Genomic DNA, 14,525 nt, shown 5'->3' with positions numbered 1-14,525 from the left:
CCCAAATGCTACATGCTCCAAAGAAACAGTCCAAACTCTAATGTAATAATAGCATGCTGGTGATATACATTTTAATTCAGCACAAGTAAGTATCCACCCTTCCTGGGAAAATTTTTCCTAAATCTTATAAATGACAGTAAGTTTTTTTCCCTCATACATAGAGGTTAAGATATGTTTTAAAACATTTCTAAAGATTTCTCCCATCCATATCCTTTATGGGGGTTTTGACAATTTTGGTCACTTCTAGATTGCACACATGTGCGTGTGTGTGTGTGTGTGTGTGTGTGTGTGTGTGTGTGTGTGTGTGTGTGTGTGTGTGTGTGTGTGAGACAGAAGTTCACTTACCTCTATTAGTCTGTGCAAGCCGCTGGACGTGTCTGTTAATGTGATTAAATCTTTTTGCATCTGGTCCACCCATTCCTTTATCCTATGAACACAAAAGCGAAAAAAAAAGTCTCAGTGAAAGTGCCTAGAAATGACTGTGCTGTACTTGGCGCTTTATAAATAAAGCTGAACTGAATCAAACTGAGATGCTGGTTAATGTATTCCTCTGACAAAAAGAGAACTGAAAGCAGAAGTGATGTAAAAGAGTAAGCAAGAAACAAATGTTCATTCATGAAGATTCAAATGTTTTCTATACCTTTATGCATCTGAGAATAATCAGAAGAGATCTGAGATTTTTCTACTCAAATCAGAACTGATTCATCAGCCCCTGTTGCATTAAACATCGGTACATCCTGTGGTATTCTACGACCTCTGTGCGACGTCTGTGTGTGTCATGAACGTATCAAAACAGCAATAACCAGCGCGTCTAACCTGTTGTGAATCATATTTATGCCCTGTAACTTAGCCGCGAGGGGTTTAAGGACACCGACTCCTTATATGGAATTCCAGACATTCAGTTCAGTTCGGGTTGTGTGTGTGTGTGAGCGTGTGCACACGCATCCATGTAAGATCATACCCACCGTACCCCCCGACTATCAAAACACCAATGAATCTTTACTTGTCAGATGAGATGTGACACGACTGCGACCTCACATACACCACAAGTTATTTAAGGTTATTTATAAAGGACGCAGTCTTTCTGAAAATGTTTTCTTATGACATGACTATTTGCTTTATAGACTTTTTTTTTTTTAGAGTGTTTATAGAGTTTTTAAAGTTTTTATAAACTTGCCCTAACAGCATCACTGATATCTCAGTACAGGTCTCAGTGGTGTGCTGTGTGTTGTCTTAAAAAAATAGATCGAATGGTTGAATAAAAATAGTTTTCTTAAAAATATTTACAATCTGCTTTTGGAGGGCCGGACTGAAGCCTCTCACTTGCAGTTATTGGCTCCCGGGCCTGATGTTCTCTGCTCTGGGCCATGAAATTGTAGCCACAGTCAGAAGTAAAAAAAAAAAACAAAGGTAGTATTTCCTGACTTGTTTTTCTCTGAAATTCTAAGGTAACAAAATCCCTCTTTAACCCACAAAGTGATCATCGGTCTCCTCCTGTTGACGTGTACATCCCCCCCCCCTTCTGTGGACAAACAGTAAATAAACCTACAGACCTTCTCCCTTAGCGTGTGCTGCAGCCAATGAAACATACATGAGAAAATCCATAAAGAAAATTAGCTTCTCCAGCCCACGCTGTGTATTAACCTCTTCACCTTCCACACTGCAGAGGGGCCTTTGACACATGAACCTCGTCTCTGTTATCCGATTTAAAAAAAATACAGTGAAACGCGATCCGGGTTCGCTCCCACTGGAAATGTGCGGCACAGCAGCCACATAATATATTTAGCCACCTGAGAAACAGCTGCTGGCGGCCGACGGCTGATACGGGATGTACAAACTGTCAGCACATTGCTTTTGTCACTTCCACAACACGATGGCACACACAAGCTTACAAGAGGTTTGCTTTTAAACACAACAATATACCATAATGTTCAATGAGTAAACTTCAACCTTCAACAGGTTGGATTTATTTTACAGGTTCTCTGTTGTTACAGGTACATGACAGGCATTACAACAAGCATGCAAAAGTAAAACTGTACAAACTGCTGACTTTGCACTTCCGTAAACTTCAATCTCCACCAACCCAATTCAGTGAATTAATATCTGCAGAAAACAATCATATTCATCACATTTCCTGAGAGGACTGCAACACATTCTCATTAAATCTACTGTGCATCTGAGAAATTTAGTGTTGCAGAGTTGCTGATCCAGGTTTAGAAATGCACTCCCAGATACAGACTGGTTGGGAACCAGCTGGCACTAACCCTGCTACTACGCAACTTCTTTTGCATTGTCCGAATAAAAGTAACACAACATGATCTGGGGAAAAGTACACTCTCCATCCGACTGGCCACAAGCAAATAGGCCATCACAAAACAATGACTCAATGAAAGCTGTTCCAACCCATCAATACATCCATTCATCACATTTATGATGCTGGATTGGGTGTTGGAGCTTATCTTCATTATGGGTAAAAGCAGGATATACACTGGACAACACACAGAGCAAACAGAGAGACCTTCAGGGTGTCTGCATGAGATCAACTTACGGTAAAATAAAGCTTATTGCTAATGGCTCATCATCCTCCTCATGATAATTATCATTTGTTTTGAAATCTGTCTGATCTCGGTTCAATAAAATCTCCTGGGTAGCAGCTAAAAGGCGAAGCAGCGTTCTGATTAGCCACTTCCACAAGCTGCCGTCTCCCTCTTATCAGGGAAAAGGATGCATTGAACGCACAACACCAGGATGTGTGGTTTCCTCTTAAGTGAAGAAAGAGCTCGCCTCAGAAACGGAGGCAGACTGCAAACATCGTCTGAATGTGGAGCAAAAACAGAGAGAGAGAAAAAAAGGAAACTTGTACTAGTACATGGAAAAAACAAGATAACATCATTATTCCTCCCCATGCTCGACTGTACTCCGTCCCTCCCTCACCGCCCGGCTCCTTGGGGAAACTCGAGGGAGGGGGTGACAAGCAAAGAAAGGAAGCCTCCAAAATGGCTGGTGTGTGTGTGTGTGTGTGTGTGCATGCGTGTTGAGCCAGTGGGCTGCAGCGCTTGTTCACCGCAGGGCTGGAAATGAGAGGAACCATGCGAAACTCAGCCAAGTGTGAGACCTGCTGGCATCGCAAGCCTCTTTTCTCTCTCACACTCGTCTCACTGAGTCATTAATATCACCCACTCATGAAGCAGGCCGCTTTTAGCTTTTTCAAGACCCCCTTTTCTCTGCTTAACTTCTTCTGTTCTTTTGGCCAGTTGTGGTTGGTCACTCTGTCACTGTCTTTCTGACACTGAAGAACAAGATGAGCTCCCCTCTTTTCAAGTGACGCTCATAAAATGTTTGGCAGACCAACTGTTGTTTTTATAAGGACGCAAATTTAATTTTCTCCAATAAAGATAATGACAAGACGTTAAACAGCTGGTTTCTTTCAGGCGATCGTCTCTCCGGTGTTCCAGCTCCACCTGCTCGTCCTCTCACGGCCGTCCAAAGCATTTGTGATGAAGCATTTAAACAGTCTGTCATTCACAATGTGCACCTGTAGCTTGGCTGCGTTTCCCTCTCAGTCTGACCACTACATCACCAATCATCACTCCTGAGTCCTGTGCAGAAATCAGCATTACGCCAGGAATATAATATTGGGTGCAGAATATAAAGCGATGCCATTTTTTTAGACCTGTTTTCAGGCGAGGAATTTGAGTTTTAAAGTATCTGAAGTTTTTCAAAAGTCTCCATTAACCAATTAAGGAAATAGAACAGAAAGCTGGATTTCATCCGAACGTTACCGAAGCATCAGATTGATCCGGTCCAACACGACTCCGGCCCGTGTTTGGCATTTCCGTCCCCAGAAGCGGCTGCCTGTCAGCAGCACAGAGGAGCTGAAAGGGCAGCGTGACAAACAGCTCTCGCCAGGCTACCTGACAGCAAGAAATGTTCCAGATGTTATAAAGGGCTTACTCAACCAGGTAGGAAATACCTTATCAGCCTGCATGTCATTTCCAACAGCGGCAGCCACTCACAATCTCGAGATGATAAGAGACACATGCTGATTTTCCAAGCTGGAAGTGAGCCACGAATTTAAACATGGACCCGCTCCATAGCTGTTAGGCATTAAATGAGAAACCTCTCATATTGGCCTCGCTCGGCGGGCTGTTGATGAAATGTGACTCAGAGATCATCCCAGGTTCACTGACACGAGAGAGTTGGAGACACACTTGGCTGGAGTTTAGACAAACAGGTTGTCCGATATCAGGGCTTCGGCTCCGAAGGGATGCCCATTAAAATTTCATCAAGATCTTTCCGCGTCCTCAGTCACGAGCTGCAATATGCCAGCGTGCTAAATGGTGTGAAATTCAGATGAGGTGCTGGCCAACAACAGCGGCAACACCAGGACAGTTACAGATAAAGTACCGCAGCGCACCTCAGCAGAGAACGAGCCCATTCCTGACTACACCGGTGAGCATGTGTCTTAATTTGTGCTTGACCCATGTGGCCTTGAGTACAGTGGCTGATGGGGGGGCATAAAGCGGCCCCTCCCCTTCTCCTTTTAGCCTCCATCTCTCTAATGACTGGAAGAGAAGCTGCCTCCATGAGGCCAGCTGTCATGTGAATGTGTGTTTGTCCGAGGCTGTAACAGGAGCAGCGGGTCTTTCAGAGCAGGGGGCAATGCACTGCTTCTCCGTGGGGGTTGCGCAAGGTCAAAGGTCAACAGAATCTTTTGAAGAAGCTTTACTGTTTATTAAAGCTAATATGTGAATCTTTGACAAAATATCAATCAAATCCACACATGCTATTTTCCATCTTAGCCCCTGTCAGGTTATTGTTCTGGTTCGCAGCCTCACTATGTGCCTTTTGGTCACTGATCTCATAAATCTTGTTACAGTCAGCAACAAGCTGCCACTTTCAACAAACAAGATCCGATGAGCCAAGCGCTCATCCCCCATAGCTTGACAAACAGAGAAGGATTCACAAAAGAGAAGGATATTTGGTCAATATGAATGCAGCATTATTCCTATTTTGTGACTAACAGTATGAAAGCTGCCCTAAGAAACCTAAAAAAATAAATAAATAAATAAAAATAGGAGTTTCAAGAGGTGAAGAAAGGCCTGATTTCCAACATCATGACTCACCATTGTAACCTTAATGAAAACCAAATTGCCTCTCTCTGCCAGTTAGGAGCAGATTTGCCGGGCGAACGGGGGAAAGTGGACACACTCCGAGAATAGAGAGCATGACTCAGCATGTGAGCGCCGCCGTTTCACTTTTAGCCACGTTAACCCCTCCGGCCTCGCTCCGAGCGACTGTGGAGGAGGCGGACTGTGTCCTCCTCTCCTCGCTGAGTGACCAGAACCACAGACGCGCGCTGGAAGACATCACGCAGCAGCATCAAGCACTTTCAACACAGAAACACACTCGTGGCAACATCGGCACGAGAAGAACAAATCCCATCAGCTCAGAAAAAGTCCTACTCACTAAAGCCCCTTGGGTCCAGTCAGTCAGGAAACGATTTAGGTTACAAAAACAGCTGAAGATTGTTACAGGAAAAGCAGCTTGTTTTATCGTTTGTAGTGGGTTTCCACTCTACAGTAACATGGAGCTTATAGCTTTGTCTGTAACACACACCATGAAGAGAGAACAGCATGACAGAGCATTAACCAATAAATAAAATGAAATGTTGCTTCTTGACTTTGAAGATTGCAGTTCAGATCAACAACAATTGTCTTGCGTTAAAGGTCTGAAAGTATTTATTTGGCCTTGATCATAATTGCCATTGAAATTCCTGAACCAACGTCTTGAGGAGCAGGATTTAATTACTCGGCACATCTCTTGTAAACATCCGTCTCTGTTTATCCGGCCTGCTGCACTCATCGCAGTAGTGCATGCACCAATTCTACGTTTCGGTTACAAAAGTACCGCAAAAAATAATTTACAGCTGAAGTGAAAGCTGAAACTGTGATAATAAAAATGGAGAAATATACTCAAGATATAAAATGGCCTCAGTTTGTCCTTGAACGTGACTTTGTCAAACTCGAACTTTCTTCATTCGAGGTTTTGAAGAGTTTGTAATTCAGTTTTAAAACACGGTTCCCCAGTGGGTTTCAAGGAGAGAAGATCGAAAAGATCTTACCCTCTGTGTTTTAGAAAGTCGTGTCTCTACTTTCAAACCTATTTTGAAATCTTTTCCTGAAAGAAGACAGCAGGGGAGGTCTGTAGTTTGGCTTCTTGTGTTTCGAGACGTCACACTGTGGAGCCGTCATACGCCGTTCACACGTGTTCCTCATTAATGACTCAAAAGCAGATAAAATTCTCACATCACAGGATAAATTTCAAGCCATAAACGGCTGTTTATTTTGTTTTAGTCTCTTTTTTTTTATTTTTTTATTCTGACACCATGTAAAGCACAAGTCCAGAATATCGATCCAGTAACGCTGGATGTCATTGTCAGTGAATCGCTGAAAAATGAGCCACACACCGGCTCCGCCCGCCCGACGTGCCGGAGTGTGCGAGCAGCAGCAAAAAAAAAATCCAGGGGCTCAATATCCAATCTCTGAGTTTCCACGCCAGCGCCTTCTTGCCTTGTAAACATAGTCCTGTTTTTATACTCGGGGCCCAGTCCACAGATCCACAGCTGATCTCTTAATACCACCCAGACCGTCACGGAAGGACGCCTGTGACAGCAAACTTCCCACTTCCACCCCTTCTTCATCACCACCATCAGTCTCGTCACGCCGTGGTGTCATGCTTTCCAGACCTCGAATCCTCCTTTAATAGTAGTAATTTGGGCTTCTAATCTGTTCTCAGAGAGGGAAGCAGGGCTGGCACCGTCACAGCAGTGGAAAGATAGGGACGTCTCAGGATGTCAGTGGATGTAAATTGAGCCACTGGGTGATACAAATGAGAGCTCTGACTATAAGGAAATACATGTAATAAGACAGAACATTGAGAAAATGATAGAGTTCCTTTCTTTTTTTTAATGTTCTTCCCTTTTCCCTCCTTCCTGATACTTTTTTCGGATCTGCCATACTGTCGAGCGGATTTCTTTCCTCCTCCTGTCGTCTCCACCACCTTCCACTTTGTGCGCAACTTAGTCAATCCGTCAGCTTCAATCTTTTATCTAATAGACTCTGCATAATCATTATCCTCATTTTTCTGACTGTTGCGGTCTTATTTTAGTCCAAGCGAGCTCATAAAGGAAGAAATTTCCTGCCTTTGTTGCCGGCACCTCTCTGCCTCCACTCACATGTTTCGCCACTGAGTACAAAGGAGACAAGTGATGATATCGTCTCCTTTATTGAGGTCAATAACACCATAATTGCAGGCTTTGGAAATCTCTTTCGGCCTCATTATCCTCCGTGGCAATGCGTTATTGATGTTTCAGCCTCCCCACTGCGTTTCCCCTCCGAGCAAGTCTTTCACTGGGAGTCAAACACTGACAGCAGTAGTTTGTGAGCTTTGTCAAGCACTTCTGTTGTGGTGTAGCACGGCTGTTTAAGAGCCGAGTTCACACGGAGATCATTTCGAGTGTGAGTTAGAGAGATTGATTAAAACAGGTGAACACACAGGCAAAATAAACAGCCTCGTATTGACTTGTGTTCAGTCTGAAAACCCTAAAGGCCCCTAATTAAAAGAAGTCGATGCCTCCAAATGTCCTCAATGTAAAAATTACCAGGGACAAAGTCTGACAGCCAAGAATATCAGCTGCCATGGATGATGTGTTCAAAAGGACAGCCTGAAAAATGTTAATTATCTGAGAAAATAATCTGGATGGCTTCGAGAGCCTGACAGGGGGAAAATGTCAGATTGTTAGTCGCAGACGCCCGTCAGGAGTCGCTTTAGGAGGGATAGCGTCTCGGAGACAGATAACAAGACGAGTGTGTAAGCATCTCTGAAAAGTCCATCCATCTTCTGAACTCGCTTCATCCAGTTCAGGGATACGTGGGACTGAAGCTGATCCCTGCTGACTGTGGGTGAAAGAAGGGTAGACCCCAGACAGGCTGTCAGTCCATCACAGGGCAAACACACAGAGACAGACAAGCACACACACACTCACACTGACTATCACACACTGAGCAACCAGTTAACCTCAAAATCGTGGAAGGAGTACCTGAAGAGAACCTGGGAGAGCATGCACGCCACTGGAACTGAACCAGAACAAGGGGATCTGGCCTCATTACTACAAAACCATGTGGACTCAAATGTCTCCTCCATCAAAAATCCCAAAATAGTTTCTTAAATTATCTTTTGGTTTCACAAAAAAAACACGAATAAATCACATAAACATGTAACTCACAAATGACCAATATAAAACTGATTTGTATTCTTTTTTTTTTTTGTATTTGTATTCTTTTTGAACAACAGTAAGTTGACAATGTGACTCTTGATTGATTACGTATGCATTTAAAAAAACAAAAAGTCTAAAAGACACGTTTGATTCTGTTACACACAATAATCAAAATAAATACCATGAAAAAATACCTAACAAATGTTAAAGAAGAGGTAATCACGGCATGCCAAGAGAGGTTTCTGCAAAATTTTAAATTTTGCTCCTGAGAAAAAGTCCCATTTTGACAAAATAAAGAAATGCACATATTACCAGTAGTAGTTAATCTCTTTTTTTCTATTGTTTCCATGTCTATCTCTTTAGCTTTTAGTACAGATGTTTTTCTGTTGTCCAGATGATTTGGTGCTCCACCTGCATGGTGTCGTAGTGGGTAACACTTTCCTCTCACAGCATTAAAAACCCCGTTTGAGCAGACTCAGGGAGACGAGCAAACTCCACACAGAAAGAGCCTTAAATGTTCTTTATGTGTGTACTGGTGCTTTTTTTTTCAGTTTTGTCACATTCCCCAGAATCAGCTTATTTGGGACCCTTACCCATGTTTGACCTCCCACTCTGGACCACGACCCGTTCGGGCGGACTCTGCTGTCCCCCGTGCCTCGTCCGCCTCCCCAACACCCTTTGTGTCAAACAGCGTATAAGTCCTGACAGAACTAACAGCTCCCATTGTATCACCTCTCCCAGCAGGTGTCCGAACACATTAGACCGCAGGACGCAGAACCGCTGTGACACCTGCAAGTGTCTGTACTCGCTATGAAGCGATATAACCTGCTGTTGAAGTTCCAGCACGAGCGCCAGCTAAATTAATATCACACATCTGATGTGCATACGGTGTACGTGAGTAACGCTCGTGTTTGAGCTACAGTAGGAAATATAGGTCAAGTTGTGTCCTGAGGACTTGATATTGATGATGAGCTCTGCTGATGAGAAATTTCAGAGCTGAAGAAAAAGCCGTTGATGAGTGTCAGAAGAGAAGAGTCGATTTGAATCACTGCCATTGTAATGCGTCAAACTTGAAATATCAAACATAAAGCTTGTCAACAGCATATGGAGCTTTAATGCGTTCTGTGCTTTCGCAGTAGTGCAAATGTAGAATCTCTTAGTCACAGAAAATATTATTAGAATTCTACTTGTTTTCTCTGCGTAACCCCTCCAGCTGTCATCCTCTCTGCATGTCATGGTGAACTCTGCTCAAATGACTAAATCGCCACGTCTCTGTCACCTTCACACTCTGTGAGCAAACATGGCCCCTCCCTCCACACCTCGGCCAGACCACTTCAGCTTCGCTAAGCACCGACGACGATCTCGTACTTTGTGCACAAAAACAGAGATCTGAAATCCTTCCCCCCCCTCCTGGTGCTCCCACCCTCTCTTAGCCAAAATGTCCAATTAACGCCAATTTTCGACGCCCACACGGCAGAGAACTGTTAGTGCTGTACTGAGTGCTGCTGTCCCCGATGGCCGCACAAGCGGCGCGCTGTAGTCTGAACGCCGGCATAGGCGGCTCCATTAGCCAGCTCAAGAGAGACCATCACAGGCCATCACGGGTCCACTTTCTGAGGGTCCCTCTCGAAATATCACACATCAGATGGACTAGTGCTGTCTGGCTTTATATTTTCTGCACTTAGTGTGTCCATAAGGTGATCAGATTAGTCTGCCCTGAACCGCAGCTCTGTTTATTTATGGAAAAGCCTTCACAAATGTCACCCTCAGTCTAAAAACATGCAAGTGGGGTTCAGAGCCGGCCGGTCCATTAGGTATTACAGGCAAAAGCTAAGTTTTCGGTGGCATTCAGGGGGTGGCAAAAAAAATGGTAAAAAAAAAAAAAAAAAAAAGTTCGGCTTTAATATTAAAACTAGTTACTATGAACTTATATATGTTATTTTAATATTGAATTTCAAATCAAAAACCACTGTCCAAAAATGTCCTGATATTAAATGTTCTGTCAGTTTCTAAAGTTTTTAAATGACTGCTTTAAATCAGCGTTTCTCAACCTTTGTTTTCTCCCAAAAGCCTCCAGTATGGCTTTTGGGACGGCCGCAGACCCCCCCCCCCCCATTGCCAAAGCATGTTAGTTCAGCCTAATGCTACGGAACATGTGCATTTATTATTCTATTTAGCAACCTCAGAGCAGACAAAGCTACATTTGACCAGTAAAAGACTCTTATATTGACATTAAGCCATAGCTTATTTGAAATAAATGTTACAGGTAGTATTTAAAAAAGGCTTAGCATTCGAGTATGAGATTTTTCTTTATCATAAATGTCAAAAAGCTAAACTGCATATGTCTGTAATTTGGTTTGAAGTTAGCTACGTGACCATTACATCACCCAAACATTAGCATTAGCTACATAACCATTTACTGGAGGTCACTTAAGGGCAGCACGGTTTCCTGAAATAGAAAACTCATCAATACATCTATTGTTTGTGGCACTTAATCCAATTTAAGGTGTCAGGGGAGTATGAATGAGGGCGGGGTACACCCTCTACAGGTCGCCTGTTCATCACCAGGCAAACACACAGAGACCTTCTAACCTCAAAACATGATTTTACTCTGTGGGAGGAAACAGTATCTGCAAAAGAATACAGGAAGAACCTGCAAACCTAAAACCCAGTTGTGGTTTATAGTGTAAATCTGCAATATTCAACTTTTGAGCACTCAACATGTTTCTTTTAGTCACTTTCCTTTGTATTTGAGCTCTATGCTGCCTTTGTATTTCCAGTTTCAATAACTTATCTGAAGGACAGTTATTTAGTTTGCCATACATGCTTGTGATTAAAGTCCTGAAACAAGCAGTTAAACAAATAAGGAGTGACACATGCTCACTTTACTATCCTCCCTTCAAGCATGCTTTATATTTCCGCATACAGTTGTACTTCCTGTACCAAACAGGGCTCCCATTCACACAGCTGTTAGCTATTCCCAAGGTTGCCTGGGCAGCAGCGCAGTGGAAAATTCTTGGGAAATTCCATGTGGCTAAGGATTCGGAGTTAAATAATACAGCGCTGGTGTTGCCTGCAGCCCCCCGTGAGCTTTCCTCACACAGACACAGTGAGTATCTTGAACTTGGAAGGAGAAACTTAAGCCAGAGACTAAAGCAAACTCAGAGGCCAGACATAAGCAAAGGATCGTAAAGAATCAGTACATGAGGGGACGGAGATTGATAGGCAGCCCCCGGAGACACTCGACACCCTTCCGTCCTGTATCTTAACCTCTATGTCTGCGCCAGGACACTTAAACGCTCTCCTAAATATAGCCAGGGTTGAGATGAGGGCAAAGGGGAAAAAAAAATCAGGAGCGCAAAGAATGGAGAACTGAGAAAATGCGGGCGTATGAACAGAAAGGGGGAAAAAAAAAAGTTTGGAAGAGAATAAAAATGACAGCGAGGAGAAAACTTCCTAAATTGACAGGGATTTCACTCTGTTACGTGTATGTGTGTGTGTGTGTGTGTGTGTGTGGGTAACAGATATAACCCGTCAGCTGCCTGATTTGAGGCACCAGCATGTCTCCTGAAATATACCTGCTTGCTCAAACTCCCTTATGGCCAAGAGGTGCAGATCACAGCCAAGGAAACCCAAGACAGGCCCCGAGCTGATCATCTCCATCTGCTGCTCGTTACACTTAATTCATCCTCTTCAAATCTCCCCATATTAGCATCGCCACAGTCCAAGTTGACAGAAAACCAGATTTATCTTTTTCTTATCTATTTATGGCGTTTTCTAATCGATGAGACATTTTTAACCCTTGTGTCTCCGCTAAAGGAAGAGTGTGTGATTCAATCAAGGAGCAACGCCTGTGGCGTTTTGCATTGACTAATATAATGCATAATTTGAATAAATGAAATAATAAAACATCAATGTGTTGGACAGTGTGAGTGCAGCCAGCGTGATTTTCCGGGGACGCGGCCACATTTTCTGGTTCACGTCTTGAAACGCGATGTCGACGTAATGCAAAGAAACGTGAAAGCTGCTGCGAGCCAATTTGTATATTACGACTGAAGTAACCGTTTGATAAAAGCAGGGTAGATTAAAAGTGTGACTGTTCTCTTTATCGTCATCTTAGAGTTTCATAATAGCAACGTGTTAACGTTTTATGAGTGCATCTAAAGAGCGAGCATCTGGGATCCGGCAGAAGCTTTTCCATCCGTGCACATGTGGGAAACTGAGACACGCCCATTACAGGCTGCTTTTGGCAACAGTCAAAACAGCGAGAGATCCATTGCATCACCTAATCAAAGTGTCTTTACCTAATTCAAGCAGATCTCATAAAATACTTTACAGCCTGATGTAAGTTTTTAACACCGTCACATCTGTTTGATTAAATGTGAACGACAGAGGAGCAGCTGATAGCCTCGTGGCTAAAAAGACAGAAAAATCATCAAAAAATAACAGAATTCCCCTTCACCCACGCCTCTAAAACTCTCTAATTAATATGTTTTTTGAGTTATGCGACTGTTTTTTGGCTTGGACTCGTGTCTTGCCAACACTGTCCAGACGCTACAAATCACTGAGGACCGCCAATACATAAATACCCTGGTGAATTATACCTCCACTTGTTCCTAAAATGCAAAGATTGTAACTTTAATACTTTACCCATACTAGCAAAAATCATATTATCCCAAAGTGTCAAATGATTCTCTACAACAGAGACAAGGCTGTAAAGGACAGTAATGCTGCTTTTTGCATTTTGTTTGGGTCTCAATCTGATTTCTTTTCTTTTTTTTTGACCGGGCATCATGTACCCACTGCTTAATTCTGATGAGCCTTTGCCTCACAACTGTTCTTGTTGCTCTCTGTTTAGAACAAGTGCGTCCTCACATTATGCTCACTGATCGCCAGAGACGAGGCCGCAAACTCAAGAGGCATGGTTCTTTAGCTGGTTGAGCATGAAATCGAGTTAGTCGTACAGAAGCAAGTGAGAGAGGGAGAAACGGAGCAGAGGGTGACACAAACACTAAGGAAATCAGATGAAATATCTGTCTGTGGCTTGAGTGAAGTCAAGAAAAGTGGATCTGATCAAATCTTTAAATGGATAGTCAAATTCCTCAGGTGAAAAAAATGCTCTAATACCTTGTTGTTTTGTTAGTGATGGTTCTCCATGTGCAAAATTCAAGTCCTTATAAAGGATATAAATGCAAACAAGAAGGTCAAACAGTCTGGATTTTTCTGTTGCCTCTTCTCTCTGCTTCTCTGTCTTGTCTTTAAATCTGGCCCAGCGTGCCGGATGGCGCCGGGATCTCTGGGGCACAGTCTGTGACATCAGACTTTGCATTTCAGATTCGATGATGTTAATCATCTGCCCTCCGGCAACAAAGAGCAGAGGAGACGAGAGGAGAGGGGCGGGAAGACGAAGACGCACGCGGGGAGGGGGACGGAAGGAAGATGGACAGGGAGAGAGAGCACGAGACGGAAACAGAGAGCGATGAGAAAGAGAGGGTGAGAAGGGATGGAGGGAGGGCCGAGAGATGGAGAGGGCACAGGAAGATCTGAGACAGAGAGATGCTGGCATGCGAGGTTAGAGATGGAGCTCAGAGATACAGTCACACTTCAAGCCATGAGATGATGAGGTAAAGAAAGACATGAACACTGTTCCAATGTCTATTTTTACTTATTAGACCCCACTGAGGATCTTGTGCATCTACATTTGTGAATTTCCTGGAGGAAAACACACTGGGTCAGTCTCTCCGTTCTTGCCCTTCTAGTTTCTCCTCCTCCTCCTCCTCTCTGTGGCTTTCACCTTCAGGAGTCAATGTGAAGCTTGTCACTCAAAATCACCATCATTATAACAGTACACCAGGACTACGAGCGGCTGCAGTCGGTCTCAGTCAAACTGGGAAAAAGAAACAGACTTGTGTTGGCTTGGTTTTGACCGTCTGTGCACTTAGAAATAGTCGAGACGGATTTGAGACGTGAGACGACGACAAAGAGTTCTCGCTTGAATTTCTGGCAACCTTTTACCTGAACTACCCTCATTCAAACAAAACAACACGAGCGAACGTGGGTCTGTGTGAATATCATGTACACAACCCACAGATCAATCCACTTAGTGCCCATGAAATACCGGGAGCGGGCAGGCCACTCAGAGAGTCTGACATCATTGTAGTCGGCCATTAGGCTAAGTGCCATCATGCAGCTCCCTGGGACCGCGTTCAAAACCAAACCCCGTCGGCCTGGCTCGCCCGGAACCATC

At 43.6% G+C, this 14,525-nt stretch overlaps 2 protein-coding genes across 5 annotated transcripts in view; both read right to left on the bottom strand.

Moving 5' to 3' along the window:
- cacna2d1a (calcium channel, voltage-dependent, alpha 2/delta subunit 1a) overlaps nucleotides 1–14,525 on the bottom strand; it is a 77,432-nt gene that overhangs the window by 61,450 nt on the left and 1,457 nt on the right. For all 4 annotated transcript variants that reach the window (XR_003933302.1, XM_030113292.1, XM_030113293.1 and 1 more), the window contains exon 2: nucleotides 346–427. Coding sequence is in view for 3 of the 4 variants with exons in the window: in XM_030113292.1 (XP_029969152.1) it covers nucleotides 346–427 (82 nt within the window). In the remaining variant the exon portion in view is untranslated. The remainder of the gene's footprint in view (nucleotides 1–345; nucleotides 428–14,525) is intronic.
- Nucleotides 5,672–14,525, bottom strand: part of pcloa (piccolo presynaptic cytomatrix protein a) — a 75,430-nt gene continuing 66,576 nt past the window's right edge. The window contains exons 29-30 of the mRNA XM_030113285.1: nucleotides 9,637–9,639; nucleotides 5,672–5,682 (exon numbers count right to left, since the gene is read on the bottom strand). The gene's annotated coding sequence lies outside the window, so the exon portion shown is untranslated. The remainder of the gene's footprint in view (nucleotides 5,683–9,636; nucleotides 9,640–14,525) is intronic.

Source organism: Salarias fasciatus, chromosome 17 (genome assembly GCF_902148845.1).
Source record: "Salarias fasciatus chromosome 17, fSalaFa1.1, whole genome shotgun sequence".
Taxonomy (NCBI): domain Eukaryota; kingdom Metazoa; phylum Chordata; class Actinopteri; order Blenniiformes; family Blenniidae; genus Salarias; species Salarias fasciatus.
This window is presented reverse-complemented; position numbering and strand designations above follow the sequence as displayed.